Raw genomic sequence first — 23,570 nt, forward strand, 5'->3', positions numbered from 1 at the left:
TACATTTTGTGAGAAACTTGATTTAAAATGAATTCATACTACTTCTCTTGTTTCGTGATAAGCACAGCTTCACTTGCTGTACTCCAGTTATGATTCCCTCCATCCACATGATGGAGCTATGTTTGTTTGTGCAAGCCAATGTGCTTATATGGACACATGTACTTGACTCTTGCAGTTTCCGTTTTTAGTTATGTAACGTACTAAAAAAACTTAAAAACCTACTTGGCAAGAAACCGGTTCAAATCTATTTGCTTTTTTAGTCCTAGTTTTAATTATATTGTGTTTGTTGATTTCATTCGTTAATTTCATTCACTCCGTTTTTTTCTCTTTAATTTTTTTTAATTATTTTCATTATTTTCATTTTAATTCATTTGTTGGACAATATACTTTTCCACCTTACAAAACGTTTATGTTGAAAGGGCATCCCGGAAGTGCTACCTTGACTCACGGACCATCCCCCATCTGGCGGCTCCTACAGCGACAGATCTACCGGCGATACAACGGAGGCAGCTCCTGCTGATGAAGACAATGATTACATTTTAAAAAAACATTCAAAGAAGCTGGATTTAAAAATCGTTTAGGTACGTTGTTCTTGATTTTTTTAATAACCACATATCCGCGATCAACAGCTAGCTTAGGTTTGTTGTGGGAAAAGTAGCTTAATTTACTGTTGATATCTATGAACCGTTACATCTATTGGTGAGAACAGGCGGTTTCCCCCCACTAGATTAAAGCCCATAACACAGTGTATCGTTTTGAGAGGGAACGTCATTGTTACAGCATCTCTCTGTATCATAAAAAACCTGCAGCTTTGAGCTGGAGAGCGGGTAACTTGAACCACTGCCAGACTGTAACGTACTCCTGCTTCATGACACTCATTTCAAATGAGGAGGAATCGTGCTCCGTGTGTGATCAAGGTGTACACTTTGACGTAAGCAGATGCATTTAACAATATTTAGTAGGAGCTGGTTTGCAGAGGAGGCAGTGAGACACCCAGCAGCAGCAGCAGAGGGCATGGAGGGATGTCTGAAGCATAAGAAAAAGAGAAGCTATCACTAGGGAGAGAGCCAGTGTTTCCTCCAGACCAGCACGTTTCTTTGATTTATCAGTGGAGAGCAGCTGGTGTCTGATCAGATCAGGGCTGCTGTGATGCACTGACCTCCACGTGAGGCTCTCTGATGAGCGCTGTCCACGGTTCTGAACTGGTGTGCTGCATTGTGCGTACATGACAGTACAGCAGGCTGCCTGTCTAATCTGTATATCTGCTGAGTTGAATACCATCTGTAGCCAAAGTTTGGTGGATGCCCTAAAATATAAGTAAATTCATTCAAAGAAAACTTTATTTGTCTGTCGTCTTTTCAACAGACTAATATTGTCATTTTCCACTTCCTGTATGCTGGAGATTGTCACTCTGTGCATAGAAACTGAGTACTTTTTGCAGCAGATTATATTTCACCAATACTGTGTGCTGGACAAAAAGACTGCCAGGCTGATAAAGCTAGTGCTGGAATGACCAGTTGATTCATTACTAATTAATTGATGATGGTCTTAATTATTGCTTTGTCGTTATCAAGCAAAAATGCTCCTTCCTGCTTGTCAAACATGAGGATTTGATGCTTTCTCTGTTTTTCCAATCATTGTAAATTAAATTGTTATTCAGAAAATCCTCCTCCTCACACATGTTGGAGTGCTTGTATTTGAGAGCGAGCCTAATGGGATTAATTCTTGTGACAAATGAGGGTCACTCATTTGATTTGCGGTGCCCGGTTCAACTCCTTTCTGTTTAGCAATGACAGATGAGCCGTCATTGCTAATGTAATGAATTAGACTAAAACCTAAAGTCTTTCTTTTCTTTTTCTGTATAAATAACTATGGATTTTACGACGTTATTCCCAGTGGACGCTTCTGTTCGCTTCCAATTTCCATTTGCTCTTACGAGCTTATTAGCGCGTCACATCTGGTGCTCACGGGCCCCGACTGACGGGAGCTCTTTTGAAACTTTGAAACTTAGAACGTGGCTTCAGACAAAATTTTAATTTGAACACGATAACTTGCGTGAAAAGCATCTGAACGAGCAGATTGGAGCATCTTCTGCATCTAACGTCAATGGATAAACACTGAAGTCAATCATTTACCCCGTGTACATGTTCAGAGACTGAACGGTGAGCGAGCAGGGCCATGGACTGGGCCTGCACTGTGAGGTAATTGGAGCCTGAGATCGGATCCTCACAGGGGCTCATGGGAGAAAGGCCGGCTGCATTTCCTTAAAGGCTCCGGGGGTTTGCAAGGGCAGAGCTGCCATCACATACCAGGGTCATACTGCGTTATGCAACTGCTGAGCTGTGGAGCTGCAGACCAACGTGAAATATCAAGAAGAAGAAGAAGAAGAAGAAGAAGAAGAAGTGCCTTGGCACAGAATAAATGCCAATTATTGTTTAGTGTTTTGTGAAAGATGGCAGCTCTGTGATGGAGAAAGAAAAGCCAGGATGAACCCGATCCTATTACATTAAGACATTTGAATGTGCATGATATTAGTTACATATGATTTGACCCGCTGAGTGTCTACGAAACAGGAAGAACAGTGAATGAAGGAGGGATTTTGGATGCAACTCAAGCAAATCATCAAATGTTCCCATTTGAGAATCCGAAACGAGGGAAATCTACTATATGTATCTACATGGGAAATGTGTTATGCATGTGATGTGTTGGAAAGCATCTTCCCAGACACTGATCATGAATTCCCTGTTGTGCCTCTGCTGTCTGACTCTGCTGCACTGTTCATGCTGAATCAGCAGAATCCAACCAGCAAGCTGCACGGTGCAGCTCAGCAGCACACAGCTCCAGGGGCAACACAGTCCAGCCGTGCTGCTCTTTAATCCAGAGGTGCATCCTGGTCCCTTTGTGATGATGAATTCATGAACACTGTATACACTACAGGTTGAGGACAGTCCCAAGATGTACAGAGTATGTTTGACTGCTGGTAAGAGTTTCACGGAGTGGAGGGGGGGGGTTAGTTGTTGTGAGTCGCGCATGCTTCCACTTTCTCGAGTACGTAATCGACTTTGTGTCTCCTCGGCTCTCACAGCTTAAGAGGAACAACAAGAGGCCTGTAGTGGTCGTTCAGGTTTGCTGCTCTGAGGCTCCAGCGTGTCAGATGTTTAGTGTGAAGGGCTGTAGAGGGCCACTGTCGGTGTTGCCATGGCGATTGGGTTTGTCAAAGATGGCGTCTGTGTGGTGTGCGTGCAGCAGTGTGTGTGCGTGTGCATGTTTGAAGTACGGCTGATAAAATCATTTTCATGATTGCAGCTTATAATATGTGTATATACACACAATATATATATATATATATATATATATATATATATATATATATATATATACAATGTTTATATTCTGTTTCCTGTCATATATGATTAACAACAGCAGCAAATAATCACATTTGATGAGCTTGAACCTGAGAATATCTGGCATGTGTGAACAATGACTCAAACAATGACTCGATATATCCAATCTATATATCTATATTCAAATTATTTGCTGCTCGACTGATCAATTCATTGATCATTTCCACACAAGTTTATTTCAGTACGGCGTGTGTATCGGTGTGTTTGCTACAGCAGGTGTTGCTTGCTTACAATTTACCTGGAAAAAGCTGTTTTCCCTTCGCTGACTGAACAGACGCCTACATACTGACTGCATCACTGATGGGGTTTCCTCTCACATCTTCCTCTCACTGCTAACAGCCAGAGGAGTTCTCATTCAGGACAACAGCAACAGAGGCGTTGTGTGTGTGTGTGTGTGTGTGTGTGTGGCTCTCATAGCTTTCAGCAGCTGCACTGTCACTGAATGAGTCACTTCCATTTTCTTGCCATGTTTCAGCTTCAGTGTGAGCACGCTTTGACTCCAGCAGCTGAACCTATAAGAGCTTCAATGGGTGGGCAGCAGAAGAATAAAAAGGTTGTTGATCACAAAGACACTGGGAAGCACAGAGGTCCTCCTCACTCGCCCTGGAGTATTGATTGCATTCTTTTAACCCTGGAGTGTGAGAAATTGTCTCGACACAGAATATTAAACGTTGTTCAACCATACAAACACACACACAAATATCACAGTCATGTTTTCTTTCTCTCCGTCTTTAATCAGCCAGAGATGGCCATGCAGGCCACAGTCTGTGTCTGCCTTTAATTACCTCACTCTGCAGTACATTTTCGATGTGAAATGATATCACGAGGTCTATGTTTCTAAGGCCAAGAGTGAACTTTTAGTCTCAGTTGTGATTAAGCTGATGGAGTAATGTTCATTTAGATCTCTGCAATGTCACGGAGGACTGTGGTGTGATCGAAAGCTCCAGAGCAGCCACTTTAAAGGCATCGATGTTTTCTTTTGATTTGCATTGAGTTAATTGAATTCCCATACTCCCATTGAGTTTCGTTGAAATCAATATTTGTGGGACGTCAGAGGATGCGACTGGTGCCGCGCATCAAACCTCACTGTTTATTAAGTACTCACCAAACTGTGTGTAACATAGAGAATGTGGTTTACTGACAGTTGGGACTGAATGCTCAGTCAGATTGTTCAACTTGTTTCTTTAAATGTGAATCTTTATTGATAAAGAGACATTTTGCCTTGCTCAAGGGCACCACAGCACTCCGCATATTCCCCGGAATAGGTCGACATTTTAGAAAATACTGTAAGAGGAAGCATGAGATGAGAAAGTGGATACCACACCATAAATATGAAGCTGGAGACGGTTAGCTTAGCTTTGCATGCAGGCTGAAAGCAGGGTGAAACAGCTAGCCTGGCTGTGTCCAAAGATAAACAAAACAAATAAACTACCAGCACCTCGAAAGCTCACTAATTCAATCGTTATATGTTGTTATCACAAATACACTTTAGTTAGTTGACTTTACCTCGAAGCACTTGTTGAAATCCAGAGAAAAAACCCAGCAAATAGTCACTAATTGAATAAAGAAAATACAAATAATCCAAACAATTAAAACAATTTGAGTGCTTTTAGAGAGAAAGAAGAACAGGAGGACTTTGACTAATGACTTCAGGATGTCGGATGTTGTCAAATCACAGCAGGAGAACAGCCTCAATTACAAGAGTGTGTTTTTCTTTACAAGACCAGACCTGCGACCCCTTTCAGCTCTCCCTTTGCCCGCACCGGGGTCGTATATTACTGCCTGCAACAATGGGATGGAACACCGGGGTCAAACGGAATGAGCCCCGCAGGGAGACACACGATTAGATGACACACAGATGGCACATAATGGTGGAGACGAGCGTCTGTCTCATAGTGGGCGGACAACTTGGTTCTGTTTGAGTCCGTCGTGACTTAAAGGATTTTCAGGCGTCCGTCCTGCAAGTCATCCCCCCCGATGGTTTACCCGCTTCAGTGGGAGGCCGTCTATAACGGAATAACAAAAGGGCTTTGAGTGTTTGAAATGTGTTGACGCACATGTTGTTCTCCCGGCATAATTTCCATTATTTCGGGATAGTTATTTCTATTCATGTGTACGTGTTTCCTCCTCAGCTGAGAGCGATAAGGCTGTTCATCCTTCACATGAGGCGTTCGTCGTACATCAGCAAACCTGTATTGATTGAGTGGATGCAGCGCGGCTCACCTGATGTTGACTCATCCCCGTTTTATCTGCCCGTCTCCGCTCCCTGCACTTCCTGTCTGCCTTCTCTATCTTTGCCACGAGTAACTTTCTGTCTCTTTCGTCCCCGTCTGTCTCAGAGTCTCCTTTCCCTGACGACGAATGCATGTGTGTGCCCTCAGGCCTCCACCCTCCCACACAGCTGGCTAATTATTGATGGTTTAATTTGTCTTCTCAGGGATATGTCAAGGTTCAGGGTGTGTGTGTGTGTGCGTGCGTGGTGCAGACCGCAGGATGTGTCATGGTTGCAGTGGAGCAGTGACGCTATCCGACTCGTGGAGTTGCAGGTGTCGGTTCTCCTGAAAGGCTGTCAGAAAGCACCAGGCGTCACGCCGTCGAGGACCGAGCGGCCGCAGAGAGGACGGACCAGGTTCAGTAAACTGCTCCCATCTGTAATGACACGTCTCAGTGTCTACTTTAAGAACTTAAAGTTGTACACTTGTAGTTTTTGTACCTGCATTTGTAGTTGGGTCATTTTTTCCCCCTGTCATATAGACGGTATGGACTTTAAAAGAGTGATAAAGCGTTACACTCTGAACTGTTGTCACTCGTAAAAAGGATCAGAATCAGTGCAGGAGAACCAGAGATATCGTCTTTTCTTTAGTCCATGCATTCCTCTTCCTCATCATAACCCGGCGCCTGCATTACCCACAATGCAACTAGACCGCTGAGAGTTTGATGGGAGGTTTGAGCGTGTCCTGCTAGTAGCTGAGAATTGCATTTGCATTTGATTGACCTGCAACGCTCGTGTTTGCAGCCTGAGACGCCAGTATGTTGATCAGGGACTGTCAGCGGTGATATTAAACCACAGAACGTTTCAAATGAGCTCTCACATTGATCTCTTGAGTTTGCAGTGCACAAAGTACATTTGCTGAACCACGTTCTTCTGCCTGAGCTTTTGGATTTGAAGCTCAGATTTTCCTCGCGCTAAACAGTGGACTCTGTGGCCCGTGTGTCCTCCAGCTCACCTGTCCTCTTCGCGACACACTCACACAGAGACACACAGCCGTCTGCGCTCTGTGATCCGCCGGGTCTCTTCTCATCGCGACAGTGCGGCCATCAGACAGCGACAACGTGTCAGTCTGGTCGGCAGGGCGACGGGTGACTCTGACTCTGGGCTGGTGAAATGTCCCGGTGTGAGTCGTAGAGGACCATTTTCTTTATGCTTGATTGTAACATTTGTGATCAACATATTTTTGAATTTATTGAGTTTACCCCTTTTAGACTCTACAGCTGTATAGCTTACCTTTTGCTCCGACCTTGATGTCTAATTATTAACCGTTTTATGGCTGCCATGTCAACAGCACGCACCTGCTCTCTGGCCTTGGTGCACATTCAGAACAGCTTACGTATATCTACCTTGGGATCTCCTCCACCCTTCATCTGCTCGGCTTGATATCGTCGTAATCTCCTGTTAGTTAGCCCCCGCCCTGCCTGTGTTGTACTGGAGCCTATACTGAAGGAATTTATGGTGTATTGGAATGAAGCCTCCTTTATTATCTGGACCAATGGACCACATATTTTAAACATTCCCTCATTCCACCTTCTTCTCTGTTTGACTAAGTACGGACATTTTCTGAGAGGGAGGAATGGAAGAACAAAGGGATCATTTGAAATTCCATCGTTTTTAAGAGTGTATAAATCTAAAAGAAATCCAGCTGCCCTTTATATGAAACTGTAGTAGCACAATGAGGCAACCCTGAGGGCTGTGTGATTAGGATGAGAATAACAGAAACTGAAAAATATCTAATTCATAACATCTACATCATAGGTTCAGCATGTATTTGAACACCACAGAGAGGACGGCCTGAAGGTTAGCAGCTGAAACTGAAACGGGCGACTGCACGACCAGAGCCAAAATATTAAAGACTCACGTGTATCTTTGCAACCTGAAAAAACTGGTGTGAATGCGTGTCATATGTATATGTAATGTCATATCAAAGTCTTCTCATCTTGTAGACGCTACTTGAGGGAGGAACCCAAACAGTTTGTTCATTTCCTAGCATTTAAAAAGCAATCAACGACCTAATGCGTTCAAACGCCTCCACCATAACCAGTTCCACCAGAGGCTGATCATTAAACACCTCACACGTCCACACCACAGCATCCACAGTGTTCATAGACAGCAGCAGCAGCCCACCTACTCCATCCCCCTGTTTCTCTCTCTCCCTCCTCTCTCTCTCTCCCTCCTCTCTCTCTCTCTCCCTCCTCTCTCTCTCTCTCCCTCCTCTCTCTCTCTCTCTCCCTCCTCTCTCTCTCTCTCCCTCCTCTCTCTCTCCCTCCTCTCTCTCTCTCTCTCCTCCTCTCTCTCTCTCTCTCCCTCCTCTCTCTCTCCCTCCTCTCTCTCTCTCCCTCCTCTCTCTCTCCCTCCTCTCTCTCTCTCCCTCCTCTCTCTCTCTCCCTCCTCTCTCTCTCCCTCCTCTCTCTCTACCTCCCTCCTCTCTCTCTCTCTCCCTCCTCTCTCTCTCTCCCTCCTCTCTCTCTCCCTCCTCTCTCTCTCCCTCCTCTCTCTCTCCCTCATCTCTCTCTCACTCCCTCCTCTCTCTCTCCCTCCTCTCTCTCTCCCTCCTCTCTCTCTCTCTCCCTCCTCTCTCTCTCTCCCTCCTCTCCCTCTCTCTCTCCTCTCTCTCTCCCTCCTCTCTCTCTCTCTCTCCCTCCTCTCTCTCCCTCCTCTCTCTCTCTCCCTCTCCCTCCTCTCTCTCTCTCTCTCTCTCCCTCCTCTCTCTCTCTCTCTCCCTCCTCTCTCTCTCTCTCTCCCTCCTCTCTCTCTCTCTCCCTCCTCTCTCTCTCTCTCCCTCCTCTCTCTCTCCCTCCTCTCTCTCTCCCTCCTCTCTCTCTCCCTCCTCTCTCTCTCTCCCTCCTCTCTCTCTATCTCCCTCATCTCTCGCTCTCTCCCTCCTCTCTCTCTCTCCCTCCTCTCTCTCTCCCTCCTCTCTCTCTCCCTCCTCTCTCTCTCCCTCATCCCTCTCTCTCTCCCTCCTCTCTCTCTCTCTCCCTCCTCTCTCTCTCTCCCTCCTCTCTCTCTCCCTCCTCTCTTTCTCTCTCCCTCCTCTCTCTCTCCCTCCTCTCTCTCTCTCCCTCCTCTCTCTCCCTCCTCTCTCTCTCTCTCCCTCCTCTCTCTCTCTCCCTCTCCCTCCTCTCTCTCTCTCTCTCCCTCCTCTCTCTCTCTCCCTCCTCTCTCTCTCTCCCTCCTCTCTCTCTCCCTCCTCTCTCTCTCCCTCCTCTCTCTCTCTCCCTCCTCTCTCTCTCTCTCCTCTCTCTCTCCCTCCTCTCTCTCTCTCCCTCCTCTCTCTCTCCCTCCTCTCTCTCTCTCTCCTCCTCTCTCTCTCTCCCTCCTCTCTCTCTCCCTCCTCTCTCTCTCCCTCCTCTCTCACTCTCTCCCTCCTCTCTCTCTCTCCCTCCTCTCTCTCTCCCTCCTCTCTCTCTCTCCCTCCTCTCTCTCTCCCTCCTCTCTCTCTCTCCCTCCTCTCTCTCTCCCTCCTCTCTCTCTCTCCCTCCTCTCTCTCTCCCTCCTCTCTCTCTCTCCCTCCTCTCTCTCTCCCTCCTCTCTCTCTCTCCCTCCTCTCTCTCTCCCTCCTCTCTCTCTCTCTCCCTCCTCTCTCTCTCTCTCCCTCCTCTCTCTCTCCCTCCTCTCTGGCCTGCTGCTCTGTCTGAGCCATTCAAGCAAAGCACCACAGGATTATCCCTCACTCATTGAAAAAGCACACACACACACACACACTCTTTTATTTTCCCTGCACAGTGCTGCGGGGATAGGAAGATCTCCGATCCCAGATTAGTGCTCCTCTTCTCCTGCTCGGCACGCTGATGCTCCTACGCCCAGCCAGTCAGAGAGGACGGCGGGCGGCGCAGGGGAGAGAAATAAGCAATCAGGAAGGGGGGAGAAGAGGAGGAGAGGAGGAGAGAGGCTGACTGCTGGAGGAGCCCACGTGTCTCTTTTCTCCGAGCTGGAGCCTTAGCCGCCGTTAATGGAGGACTGGGGGTAAGCTTTTGTTGCTGTGGCGGGGGGCTGTGCTCTCCCTCTCTCCGGCTGTGTTCAGGGTCTTTGTTTGGGGGTTTCGGGCTCTCTTGACGTGTTGACGCTATGCCGGCTGCGAGTTGTGGTGCTGTGTGGTGCACTTGCTTTTAAGGGATGGGGATCCCCTGTGATGCTCTTTTAGTCTTTAGTGCTTGAGGATGTGGATCTTTTTTTGCTTGGACTGCAGGATGTATTGATGAAAGAAGGGAGGAAGAGTGAATCAATGTGGTGGTGACTAAACCTTGGAGGGTGCTGCCAATGTTTGGGTTTGTGTGTGTGTGTGTTGGGGGGGGGGGGGGTTGTCTAACCACAGTGAAACACTCACTGGATAGTGCACTCTGAATTAGAAATATAGTCAGGTTGATGTCATTATTTCTGTCGTTTTATTTCTACTTGTTGGCTTTGACAACAAAAAATGTAGAAGAAGCGAGTCGGTGACCGTTTCCCTACACTGTGATCTGCCTTTCTGCGAGCCAAGCAAAGGGCTCGCCTGAACAAAAGCCCCCTCTCGGCACGTAGCTAATGGATTCACCAAGCAAGATGAACACCCACTCATGCCACGCTCCACGCTGCATCCGGCCGAGGCGCTTGTTTTGCCCCAAGCCGTTGGGTTCGATGTGCAAATTCCCCCTCAATTAACAGGATTTGGGATTTGGGAGTTTTCCTTCACTTCCCCTCTGTCATTTCATCTCTGCCCTTCTTTGTCAAAGACGTGTCGCTCCATGCGTCGGCTCACGGTTGACCCAAATACCCATGCAGCTCCCACCCCTCCCCCTGACCTCCCATCAAAGCACATCCCTGACTTCCTCTTTCTATTGTTTCACCTGTCTCCTCTGCATCAAATCCCTCTTCATCTGCAGATTTGGCTCAGTGAGATTTCTTTTCTTGTCGATTACGAGACAATCTTCTCTCCGTCAATTTCTGATCAGCTGGTGGAGTGTGGGCCGTTCAGAGACACATAAACATGCACAGCGTGGACAGTGCTGACCTGGAACAGCCGCTTGATGCTTCATAGACTTGTGTGGCAAATCAAATGGTGCTGACTTTGAGCAAAAAATGAGCTTTATCTTTTTGATAGGTCAACATTGTCATGTCTTCACGCTTAATGCTAGCAGCTTAGCATAACGACTGGAAACAGGGGGAACCAGCTAGCTGTAGCTGCTAGCCATTTCCCCCTGTTTCCAGTCTTTGTGCTAAGCCAGGGGTGTCCAAACTTTTTTCAAAGAGGGCCAAATTTGATAATGTGAAAATGCCCAAGGGCCAACAGTCCCTGCTGACATTATTTTAAACAATACAAGTAGCCTATACATACATTGTTATTTTATCATTTTATTTTCAATGACAGCAAATAGCAATGTAACCAAATGTAAGCATTCATGTCTGAACACATCTCAACAACTATTCTGCCTTTCTTTCACATCTTGAAAGTCAGATAACAAAGAACAAGCCATCTAAAAGCTAATTACATAGGAACCGATCAATATTCTCACCTCAAGACAATCTTAAATATGACTTAGTGAGGGTGATGAAAAGTTGTCTAACATTTAAATTCAACACACATGAAACAGGCTCACGAAAAAAATCAAGTTGTCCCTTCGTATCTGATGATAGCTCTTCAGTGTTACGAGCCAGGCAAACATTAACAAACTCTGTCTTCTTCTCGGGGCAAATGTTTTCTGCTATTTTCATAACACAGTCTTTGATAACCTCACATTCCGTAAAAGGTTTGTCATGTTTAGCAATTACCACGGCCACTCCGCAGCTTACTTTGATGATGTTTTCATGTGAAAGGGACCGCTGCTGTGTGGCCAAGTTATCTTGGAGTTGCTTCACTTTTCTAGCACGGACGCTCTCTGATAGCTTGTTGTAGCATTAGCACGTTTGGTCTCGTAGTGTCTCTTTACATTATATTCCTTAAACAAGGCAACAGTCTCATGACAAATTAGGGAGACACAGTTGTTTCGGTTTTCGGTGAAAAAAATATTGCGATCTCCACCTCTCCTGGAAGCGGCGGCCCTCATTATCGACTTTCCTTTTTTTACTTGCCGTAGCCATGACAGTTCAAGGGTCAGAGCCAATTTCAAACAGCCAGACAGTTACAGAGTGGTGCTGCCACCATGAGGTAAAAATAGGAATTGCATGTTGAATTTGTATGATTTATTCATTCCGTTTTGACTGTGCTGGCGGGCCATAAATAATGCATTTTAAGACAGAAGGCGCGGGCCGTATAAAATCTGACCTCGGGCCGTGATTGGCCCGCGGGCCGGACTTTGGACATGCCTGTGCTAAGCTAACTAGCTGCTGGTTGAAGATTCCTATTTACTGCCACCTGTGAGTGGTGTTGATCTTCTCATCGAAGTCTCGGCAAGAAAGTCAATAAGCGTATTTACCAAAATGTCAAACTTTTCCTTTAACATGCAGCTGTAGTTATTCATCGTAGGCGAGATGACTCAGCATGCATTTGTCTTGTCAAATGCTTTCACCGTTTTATCTGTTCATTGATATTTTGTTGTCTGGCACAGCGCTGCTCAGTGAAACAATTTTCCATCTGCAGCTGACATTTCACTGAGCTGAGAGCAGGACAGTCAAATAGCAGCTCATTTGCATCCTCACTTTGCATCTTATCTCGATCTGTGTTTCGTTTCTTTGTGTGTGTTGGTTTCCGTTTGTCGCTCTTCTGACCTAATATTTTGTGTAATCTTTTTTTTTCATCTCAATGTATCCCTTCAGTGATTTATGCTTGTGTAAATATCTAAAGTAACAGCAGGTCTGGACTTTTGTCCTCATATCATAGTGGGGTAGTGCAGTTGAAAGTGGGGATTGATTAAAAAAGGGTCTGTGGAGCTCATGTGCAGGTGGGACGCTCTGATATCCGTTCTGACAAAGGCTCACGCTAACCTTCACCACATCCGCTGTAGAGATCCAGGAAAACAATACGGGGCAAGTCGTCTGGTTCCTCCCTAAGTAGCTCCCTGTGCACACAGCTGCAATAAGAGACAAGTGTTTGAAATTATATCTGTAGAATTGAAGTTTATTTGGGAAGCTTTAGGAGGCTCATGCTGCTTGCTCAAAAATGTTTTGCCAGACTCGGTATTTCCCAAAACCCCAAAAAGTAAGGTCCTTTACTGTCAGCCCATCTTGAATGATGGCGTTGTAAAACAACACAAATGACCCTTTATTTTTTTATGTTATTTCGTCGAATGGACTTAAAAAGTTTTGCCAGGAATGGTAGATGACCAGAACAGAGGTTCTCCAATTATATGAAGCTGTTACAAAACTCCTCGGCAGCGGCTAATTACCTCTTACCTAGAGCCCATTGTGTGTCTCCTCGTGGACGTTTTTGCATTTCTCTGTCGTCGTTTTGTGTCTCTTTTGTTGTTGTGATCGTTGCTTCGCTTTGTGATTGTTTTGCGTCCCTGTGGTCGTTTTCGTCTCTCTGCAGTCATGTCTAGTTTCTCTTTGTGGTTGCGGTTGTTTTGCTTCTCATTTTGCATCCCCTCCAGACATGTCTCTTTGTGTTCACTTTGCGTCACTTTGTGGTCATTTTGTGGACGCTTTGTGGTCATTCAGTATCTTTGTGGTGATTTTGCTATCATTTTGCATCTCTGTGGTTGTTTTGTGTGTCTTTGTAGTTGTTCTGCTATCATTTTGCATCTCTGTGGTTGTTTTGTATGTCTTTGTAGTTGTTCTGCTATCATTTTGCATCTCTGTGGTTGTTTTGTATGTCTTTGTAGTTGTTCTGCTATCATTTTGCATCTCTGTGGTTGTTTTGTGTGTCTTTGTAGTTGTTTGATTGCCTTTCCAACTAGGGGCCCTGTGCCTGTGCCTGGTAGGCCCGCTCAACAGTCGATCCATGGATGGATTGATAAGTGGATCGTTTAGAGTTCCTATCGTCCTTCCCTCATGTTGTCATGTCAGAGCTATTCATTTTTCTGCAGCAGCATACAGTGTTCCAGCGTTGTGATAATGTTCATGCGGGATGATTACTCTGCAGTGAGACGACAGTGTTCTTTCTGACAGAAGCTGGGTGAGTTGATGCCACTAGTTACCAGGCAGTCATTACATCGATGAGCAAAGAGGTCTCTGGGGAGAAGGGGTGGTTTTGTACGTGTCTGAGCCGTCCTGATATCAGTGTGTGGAAAGTATTGTGTGACAGAAAATGCTGGGGAGGTGATTTTTTGATTTCCACTGCTGATAATCACTGATGTCATCACCTTTAGTTTGTACGAATGTGTGCTCGCTTATTCAGACGTGTTATCTGTGGCTCAGTGGTAGAGCAGGGTCGTCCTTCAATCAGAGCATCGGCGGTTCGATCCCCGGCTCCAAGTTGATGTGTCCTTGGCCAAGACACTTAACCACAAGTTGCTCCCGTAGCTGTGGCTACGGTGTGGGAATGTTGGGCAGGTGGCACCTTGCATGGTGTGTGAAAGAGTGAATGATGACGTGGAGTGTTAAAGCCCTTTGAGTGGTCATAAAAGCGCTCTACAAGTACAGTCCATTTACAGAAAGTTATGAGAGCAGAAGCAACCGTTTGATTGACAGAACTGAAATTCAATCAAGCAAGAATCCTGAATTCAACACTAATTTCTCCAGCTTATATCATTGTTTATTGAATATGATTGTGTTTTAGACTGTTGGTCATACAAAACAAGCATCACATATTATGAGGGGCATATATTTTAATCAACATTTTCAAAAATGTTTTAGTTGGAGCTGAAACAGTTTATGAAGCAGTCAATTTATTTGTTGAAAGAAAATGAATCGGTTACAATTTTTGATCATCGATGAATCGTTGAAGTAATCGTGTTCTAATAAACACTCAGTGGTTCCAGCTTGTCAACTATGAGACATTTCTCACAATCTTTAGACATTTTATAGACTAACAATCGAATCAATCAGCAGACAATGAAAATGGCTTTGTACTAAATTTCATCAGTTTTCCAAAACATGGATAATACGGACAGTGAATATGCTATTCATCTCTCAGCCATAGAGTCACATTATCTGTTGTTCTTCTTTTTTAAACTGCTTAATATGTTCTGTTCTGTTTTTAATGTAATCCTGCGTGCTTAATGATCTCTTGCGGTGCCCTGGTCGTGGTTTGCTGCCAGCGTATGCAGCAACATCGTTTGCAGCTAATAACCACATTTATAATCTTGTGGAAGTTTGAGTCTGTTCCACAGCGAGGAGGCCGGAGCACGTGTCCGGCTGCTTTTACAGTCGACACGCTGCAATAAGAAATCTACCAAGACTGGTTTACAATTAAAAGGAATTTAATCCCACTGATGCAAGTACAGTATTTACAGTGAAGTGCACTCTTTCATGAAATATTAAATCAATAAAACCCTGTTTGCAAAAAACTCAACTCAGCTCCTCAGGTATAAAACCCGTCCGTCCTCTGAGAGCCATCACGTGAGAGAGAAAAAGACTTGAAATTAAACCACCCACATCCGTTCGAAACACCTCCTCTTCCGTTTATCCCGATTCCTATTGGCTAACTCCCAGGAGTGTATTCGCCTGTCTGCCTTTCTGTCCCTGCGTTTACTAACACATTCAATGACTGTCAGTCATTGTCTAATCCCTTCTATGATAATCATTCCATATAATATATAAGACTTTGCAACTTTGGCAAAAGCTTCATGTCTCAAATTCCACTTCTAGCTACTAATCCTAAAACACTTTATGCTTATCTTAATTATGCATTTCCAAAACCCTTATGATTATGACTAATTATGAATTCTTAAATATGAATCATTGAACACTTTTATTACAGCTACTAAACACACAGTTCTATGCTCAAATTTCTTACAATCTCAGCGTTTACTGCTCACAGTGCTCACGCTCCTCTGTGCTCGTCGTCTCTTCCAGTGCATGAGGAGCGTTACTCTGCTGCAGACCGCCACCGCCTGAAGCCGCCCTGCCAAATCTGGAGAGACCATGTCTGGAGCCTACGACGAGTCCGCCAGCCTGGAGGAGACCACGGACAGTTTCTGGGAGGTGAGACGGCAGGGAACGGTCTTTGGGAACTGAATACCGCTCGGTGGTGATGAACTCTCACTGAACCTGCTTTGTAAATATTAGTGCCATTATCTAATGGAGTTGACCGAGCCAGCGGAATCTTCTATTAGAATGAGTGCAACAATTATCAAACAAATGATCTCCTGCTTTGGTTCAGCCTGTTAGGTGGTTGCTCTATTCTCACCTATGGATGACACTGAGGTGACACTAATGTCTCTTTTATGAGCTGCAGTTGTATCATCTCTAATAAGAGATGATACAGTTTGCTGTATTTATCACCACCTGCCTTCATGCTGTAAAAAGGCTGAAGTTGCCAAATTAAACCTCATTTCATGTATTGCAACCTCTTTGTCTTTGAAGTTTCTCTTCCTTTTGTTCCTTTTGTTCCCCACTTTCTCATTTTTTCAATTAGGTTGTCCCACATTTGTGGGTGCTAGCGACTGAGCCTTTGCTAATGAGCTTGTGTGTGGAGCAAGGTTGGGTTTTTCATTGTTTGCATCACATCTTAAATGAGGCCTGAGCCTTTGGGGTTGACGTTGTTGTCCTGGCCTCTACATATATGTGGGTCTGGAGCTTGTTAGGACTGCTGCTGCAATGACAGCTACAACGTACAGGTTTTCCAGTGTGCTCCATCACTTCCTATACTGACTCGTCTTGCGTTTGAAGATAGGAGTAAGTGTAGCAAATTGAAGCCATCCGCTGTCTGTCTGATGACAACTTAAAAGATGGATGATAGTAGGGCTGCAAGTAACAATGACCTTTATTAAGGATGAAATATATAGTCTGCAAATAGGGAAAACTGTTCTCTAAATCCTCTGATTACATATTAATGAGCCCAAAATGAGCCCAGATTACTGTCAAATGAATCAAACACAATCCGCAAATGATCACAACTTAGAAGCTGACTAATGTTTGCACGTTTGTTTGTATAAGGACTTCAGTGATCATTTGTCAGAACAGTTTATTTCGCTGATTGAATCATTGATTCATTGTTTTAGCTCTAGTCTAGATGATAGTATGTTGTACTGGGTTTCTCCCTCGAGATTACCTCAACAACAACCTTTCCTGAGCTCAAACAGTCCCAAGTCATTTCAGCGACACGTTCCATTCATTCAAATCATTCCACACATGAGGCCGGTTCAACGGTGTTCAAAGCAGGAAACAAAGTGTGACGCATCTAAAGCTACAGATGATATTGACTGTCACGTTGCTGCGTGTTTATTCATGACGCATGGGCTCAGTGAGTATGTTGAAGACGTACGCATCGTCACTTCACACGTTCAGGGTGTTATAATCCATGTCCTCTGAGGTTCGGCTGTGCTTTTCATTCTCTCCGCGTCTCTCCGACCAGCTGGAGCAGCAGAAGGCGCGTGTTCCCAGCACACAGTCGCTGCATCACCGCCGCTCATCGCTCCACAGTGGAGCTGCTGCAGTGCTGCCCGCCGATCGCTGACTCGGCTGAAGCAGGAGGCTGGTGTGGAATGCAATCATCCCCCGCCGCCTGCTTTCAATTAGTCCACGTGTGAGATTTGTTGAGTGTCATTGTCAGAGTGAGGTATCGGTAAACACCTATTACACATTCGGCAGAGATGCAGTCCTTTTTTTTCCTCTCTCTCACAAATGTGTGACATGAATGCAGTGATGTGGGATTTTATCCTCTCTCTGTTTTTCTGTGACTCTGTCTCTGGTTGAAGCAAACAGACAGCTCTGGGAGGTTGCTGCTCCTGCGTCTACAGAGAGTTATAGATGAATTATATGACATAAACGCACCCCCTGCGTTCAGTGCATAGATCCATTCTTACCAGCAGTCTCTCCCCTGCTGTTTCCACCTGCCTTCTTACAGCATCACCTGCAGCCTTTTAGAGGAGGCACCTCACACACAGTGATTCCTGTAACAGTGAGCAACACAAATCATGCCGTCTTCCTGCCACAACGGTCAATAACGAGGAATTTCCTTTTTTGTTGTTGTTGATGTAATTAGCGGATCATTTCTACCAACTAGAAACAATATGAAAATCCCCTCTTAAGAGTCATCTCTTCATTTTTTAAACAGCAGAAGGATTTAAAAAAATGAGCATCAATGTCAAAGTCCTCAACTAATCTCCACAAATCTTCTAACAGATTATCTTTGTTTAACTCAAGGAAATTGAGAGAACATGTTCTCCTCGCACCAGGAAGTGAAGACCTCATATAAAGGGTCATTACGTTGTGCTGTGTACCGTTGTACAAGGCGATAAAAATTAAGTTTTCACATCTATCTATTCAATAAGAAGCTACAGCTGGTTCGCTTAGTTTAGCACAAAGACTGGAAGTCTGGGGAAACAGCGAGACTTTCCCTTTTAAAAAACCCACCGACCAGCACCTCTTGGTGGATCAGAACCAGGCTAGTCTTCATGCTAAGCTAAGCTAATCACCGCCAGGCTGCAGCTTCGCACCGATCCTCTCACACTGTCAGCAAGAAAGCAACTTATGTCCCATAAAGTCGACCTATTCCTTTAATACCATCGATTTGACCGACAGTAACTTTGTTTCCATGTCAGGTTGGGAACTACAAACGCACAGTGAAGCGGATCGACGACGGTCACCGGCTCTGCAATGACCTGATGAACTGCATCCAGGAGCGTGCCAAAATCGAGAAAGCCTACTCGCAGCAACTGACGGAGTGGTCCAAGAGGTGGAGACAGCTGGTAGACAAAGGTGACCGCTGTCTCACAGTCATGTGGTGCAAATTCACATGTTTCACAACAGCAACAACATCTGTATTTGTTTGGGATACGATGCTTGACTTGACCCTTCCCTTCCTCTACCAGGGCCTCAGTACGGCTCAGTAGAGCGAGCTTGGATGGGGGTGATGACGGAGGCGGAGAAGGTGAGCGAGCTTCACCAGGAGGTGAAAAACAACCTGATCAACGAGGACTTTGAGAAGGTGAAGAACTGGCAGAAAGACTTGTACCACAAACAGATGATGGGAGGATTCAAGGAAACCAAAGAGGCAGACGAGGGCTTCAAGAAGGCCCAGAAACCCTGGGCCAAAAAGCTGAAAGAGGTGAGGCAGTTTTATTGTTGACTCATCCAGGCATGTGCAATTAAGTGGACACGTTTTCAGACTGTCCAAAGATATTGAACTCATTTTAAAAGGGTCAACAGTTTGTTTTAGCTGCAGAGGTTTCATGGAGACTGCCATACATATTGAATGGGATTTAATTTGGGGAACTGACAGCTCTGAAAATGTGTTAATTAGTTTCTGAGATGTGTTGTTGTTGTGCAACTATTCTCACCTCATTTTGAACTCAAGTGGCAGCAGATATTTCACAAATGAAAGTAAAACTATCTACATGACTTGTTGCTGGTAATAGTGAATGTTGTTGTTTTTTTTGTCATTTCGGGGAACAGATTAATTATGAAACTTTTAATATTAGCATCAAGTCATTTTTCCTACAATTAAGAGAACTACTTTTTGTCACAATTTTATAAAGAATTAACCACTTCATGCCATACATTTCTTATTTTTAGCTTGCAAATTGTGAAGATTAACTGAATAACTTTAGGATTATCACCCTGCATTTCTGCAGCATTTTTCACAATTTTATTAGCAAGAAAATAACGGTGATATTAGTCAGTGGTGAAAATAATCATATGGCGAGTTTATGTGTATATTTCTCATATGATCAAACAAGATTGAATGTGTTTATGTCATCTTGTTCCTCTAGCTCGAGGCTGCCAAGAAGTCCTACCACATGGCCTGCAAAGAGGAGAAGCTGGCGTCCACCAGAGAGGCCAACGGTAAGGGAGAGGCCTCGGTGACCGCTGACCAGCAGAAGAAACTCCACGAGAAATTGGACAAATGCAAGCAGGACTCACAGAAGGTGAGAGCATCGACTGCTGCAGCTCGTTGGGGAAAAAAGTTACTCAAGCCCAAAAGCAAATCAACTCGCAGGCTATTTTAAGACATAGAGCTGGTTCCACCGGGCCAAGTGTCATAAAGGCCTCTTAGCTGCATTATTAATGTGTGACTGAATACCACGCCTCCCCCTCTACATGTATGCGTCTCCCTCACTAATCCAACGTCAGCTGTTCTGGGCTGAAGTGGACTACGGTCTCCTTGGACTGGCCTTCACGCTCTTGAACCACGATTCTTTGTTGTGCTTAAAAACACATTTATTTACCTTTTCAAGGTTAATACGAATCACATTTGACCACTGTGATATCGAACAACATCATATTCATTTCAGGCTGTTGAGTGAGTCTTGTATGTGTGTTTGTTCCCACCAAGGCCAAGGAGAAGTATGAGAAGGCTCTGGATGAGCTGAGTAAGTGCACTCCACACTACATGGAGAACATGGAGCAGGTGTTCGATCAGTGCCAGCAGTTTGAGGAGAAGAGGCTGAGCTTCCTCAGGGAGGTGCTGCTGGACGTCAAACGCCACCTCAACCTCACGGAAGACCAAAGGTCTGAGACGCTCAGATAACAGTTAATACGACGAGGCGACGGTTGTCAGGTAATCATTCACTCGTACGCTAACCCCTCGCTGTCTTTTCACAGCTATGCTACAGTGTACGGAGAACTGGAACGCACCATCACGTCGTCCAGCCCGCAGGAAGACCTGAAGTGGTTCAGCAACACCAACGGCCCCGGCATGCATATGAACTGGCCCCAGTTTGAGGTACAGACACAGGCTTAAGTTGTAAGACGTTAAAACATCACTGGAGACCTGCAGTATAGAAACTGGCCAATCATCAAAAGGAATAGTTGGCATTTGTTTTTGCTGAGAGTTTGATTGATACGCTACAGACAGCAGCCTGTTAGCTTAGCTTAGCATAAAGACTGAGAACAGGGGGAAACAGCTAGCCTGACTCAATGGGAACAAAATCCAACTATTTAACATGTTATATCTTGTTTGTTCAATCAAAGTATGTGTGTAGTGCTGGACTAATTCTCCAGGAAGATACCTTTTCTAATCTCAGCAAGTAGGCATACTTTACGAAATGTTGAGCTATTCCTTTAATATTACAATTTCGATCTATCCTAGTTTAACAGCAATAAAAACAGATAACAAACATAATGAAAATGTGTTTTTCTTTCGATGATACTAAAAGGAGAGCCGACCATTTTGCAAAGTGGTAGAAAAAGTTGGTTATGGAATATTTATGCAGTGTCCAGCATTGATTGTTCCTTAAATATTTCACACTGAGTGATGTGCCTGGAATTGATCAGTAGTTTGTATGTTTTGCAGGAGTACAACCCAGACCTTACCCATAACATCTCGAAGAAAGAAAAGTCAAAGAAAGGCAGCGATGGAGTCATGCTGACGAACGTCACAACAGCAGTCGACCAGGCTCAAGCTGTAGACCGGGGAAGGTAAACACCCACATATTTCACATTTTCACACTTATTTAGCAGATGCTCATCTTCTAAATGTATGTTGCAAATCATCAGTTCACCAATCAGTGTCTTCCTTCACCGTATGGTGTCTCATTTATATTTAATATTTGTTTGTATTCATGTCATTTGTAATGTAATTTAGTTTCATTTTCAAGTGTTTTATAAATGAGTAACTATTGTCATATTAATAGTAGTTATTGCAGCAGTAGTGGTATGAGCAGTGACAGCAGAAATGGTTCACAAGTCAATAAGATAGCGCAAAAAACAACAACACACTAAAACATACACAGCCGCAGCATGAGGACGTCATGATATTTAACTGGTGGGACTGAACACTAACGTTCTGCTGAAATGTGCAGTGTCAGCAGCTACGAGAAGAACCAGGCGTACACGGCCTCCACGGAGTGGTCGGACGAGGACCAGGCGGCCCCGGACGAGGACCAGGTGGCCCCGGACGAGGACCAGACGGCCCCGGACTCGGGCAACGACACCAACGGAGGGACCAACCCCTTCGACGAGGAAGTGGGGAAAGGTGTGAGAGTGAGAGCGCTGTACGACTACGAAGGCCAAGAGCAGGACGAGCTCAGCTTCAGATCAGGTGAGTGTGACACCTGTTGACCAAACAATGAATCCCCGACAGCGCAGGAACGACTCAATGGTGACGATTTCACTAACGAATGGAAGTTTGGCAAGTACAGTTCCTGCTGCTGTCACCGTTAGTGCTCGATGGCAAAGGAATACACGTTGTAACCGTTTTGTATCGCATTAGTTCACCAAAGCAAATTCGTATCAATGGCAAATAAAGCATTGATTCGTTAAATCAACAATTAAAATGGATTACAGGAGTAATCAAGTTGCATTGCAAAAAAAACAACAACCTTTGTGTCGCTCATGACCGATGTAAGAAACTGCAGTTGGTGTAATAAACACAATAAACATTATCGACAAACAGAAGCTGTGTGTTTAATGTTATGAGTTATCATCACAGTTGGATGATACCACTATACATATTTTATGAGGTGAAAGAAATACTTAAAAATCAGCACGCAGGGCTGCTTTACGGCAATTATTTTGTGACCTTTTGACAGAGCCTGGCTAGCTGTTTCCCCCTGTTTTCAGTCTTTATGCTAAGCTAAGCTAACCCGCCGCTGGTTGTAACCTGACATTTAACAGACAGTGTTTGACACTGGTATCGGTCTTCTTATCGAACGCTTGACAATCAAAAAAAAACTGTATTTCTCAAAATGTCAAACTATTCCTTCAAATCAATTCACCAAAAACACAACATTCACGTCTGGTACATTTCTGTACACAGGCACAGGGAGAACATGCAAACTCCAAACTGAGAGGCCCCAATGTTGAATTAGAGTAACTATTGTAAAAGGTTGTATCCATACTGACCACCAGTGTTTACAAAATGACTCGTGAATTATGCTGAAAAAGGGGGTTTTGATATCTTGATACTTTGGTTTTGCCATTAAACTGGTCATTTACTGTCCCCCCGGTAAACAGCAGCTATCTTACACACTAGTTATTTTTGGTGGAGTGGTCCTTTAATCTTCTCGTTTACAGCTGTAGGACCCATGTAACATTGACTCTGTATTATATTAATCAGAAGTGTTTGACATAATCTCCCCCTGCTGTACATTTCTGTCTCCTTGTACGGATGAAGGAGACGAGCTGATGAAGCTGGAGGACGAGGACGAGCAGGGCTGGTGTAAAGGCCGTCTAGACAACGGGCAGCTGGGTCTTTACCCGGCCAATTACGTGGAGCCGATGTAGCCGTTCCAGCGGAGGGCAGAAGACCCCGGACTGAACCGTCCAGTCATGACTGCACATTTGCCAGAGACTTGAAGGCAAAGCTTCCTCTTCCCGTCGGGCATGGTGACCTGTCTTCATCTCAGCATCACAGAGAAGACTTTACTGAAACAAGTTCAGGATCACATCGTCATCATCCACACACTGCAACTGAAGCAAAACAAATAATATTTCAGTCTCTTTTGTGCATGGCTGTGTTTGATTTCAGATGCGACGCTAACATGCCATACAGTATCTTCTCTCATCATCCGATTGATATGGCATCGTCGGTTGTGCCTGGATAGCGACAATGAGCTGTGCATTGTGCATTTCATGTATATATTTGAATCATTTTTTTTTTTACAGTCTGGATGCTTGTACAGTTTTGTTTTTTTTCTCATTGAATATCTGTGAAATATTTACATGTTTAGCATGAAAGGAATAGTTTTTTGGAAATGTGCTTATTCGCTTTCCTCCTGAGAGTGAGATGAGAAGATCGATGTCACTCTCACGTTTGTACGGTAAACATGAAGCCACAGCCAGGAGCCGGTTAGCTTAGCTTAGCATAAAGACTGGAAATAATGGGAAACAGCTCGACTCTTTTTGAAGGGAACAAAATCGGCCTGCCAGCACATCTAAAGCTCACTTATTATATCTCATTTGTTAAATCCAGAGAGGAGGATTTTCAGTGT

At 44.7% G+C, this 23,570-nt stretch overlaps 1 protein-coding gene across 1 annotated transcript; it reads left to right on the forward strand.

Annotated features, from left to right (window-relative positions):
- The first annotated feature begins 515 nt into the window (after positions 1–515).
- pacsin1b (protein kinase C and casein kinase substrate in neurons 1b) lies at positions 516–23,174 on the forward strand. Its single transcript, XM_079296336.1, has 10 exons — positions 516–581; positions 15,550–15,678; positions 18,240–18,396; positions 18,510–18,745; positions 19,410–19,565; positions 19,973–20,148; positions 20,242–20,362; positions 20,933–21,057; positions 21,441–21,679; positions 22,754–23,174. Exons 2-10 carry the CDS (start codon positions 15,619–15,621, stop codon positions 22,861–22,863), a joined length of 1,380 nt encoding a protein of 459 aa, XP_079152462.1. The 5' UTR covers positions 516–581; positions 15,550–15,618; the 3' UTR covers positions 22,864–23,174.
- The last annotated feature ends 396 nt before the right edge of the window (positions 23,175–23,570 follow it).

The sequence above is a fragment of the Melanostigma gelatinosum genome (assembly GCF_949748355.1).
Source record: "Melanostigma gelatinosum genome assembly, chromosome: 3".
Lineage (NCBI taxonomy): Eukaryota > Metazoa > Chordata > Actinopteri > Perciformes > Zoarcidae > Melanostigma > Melanostigma gelatinosum.

Excerpts from the sequence above, each read along its gene's own strand:
- pacsin1b (XM_079296336.1), top strand. The coding sequence starts at position 15,619 with ATGTCTGGAGCCTACGACGAGTCCGCCAGCCTGGAGGAGACCACGGAC. Across the intron at positions 18,397-18,509 it reads GAGACAGCTGGTAGACAAAG|GGCCTCAGTACGGCTCAGTA; the intron begins GTGACCGCTGTC and ends TTCCTCTACCAG. Across the intron at positions 20,363-20,932 it reads TGAACTGGCCCCAGTTTGAG|GAGTACAACCCAGACCTTAC; the intron begins GTACAGACACAG and ends TATGTTTTGCAG.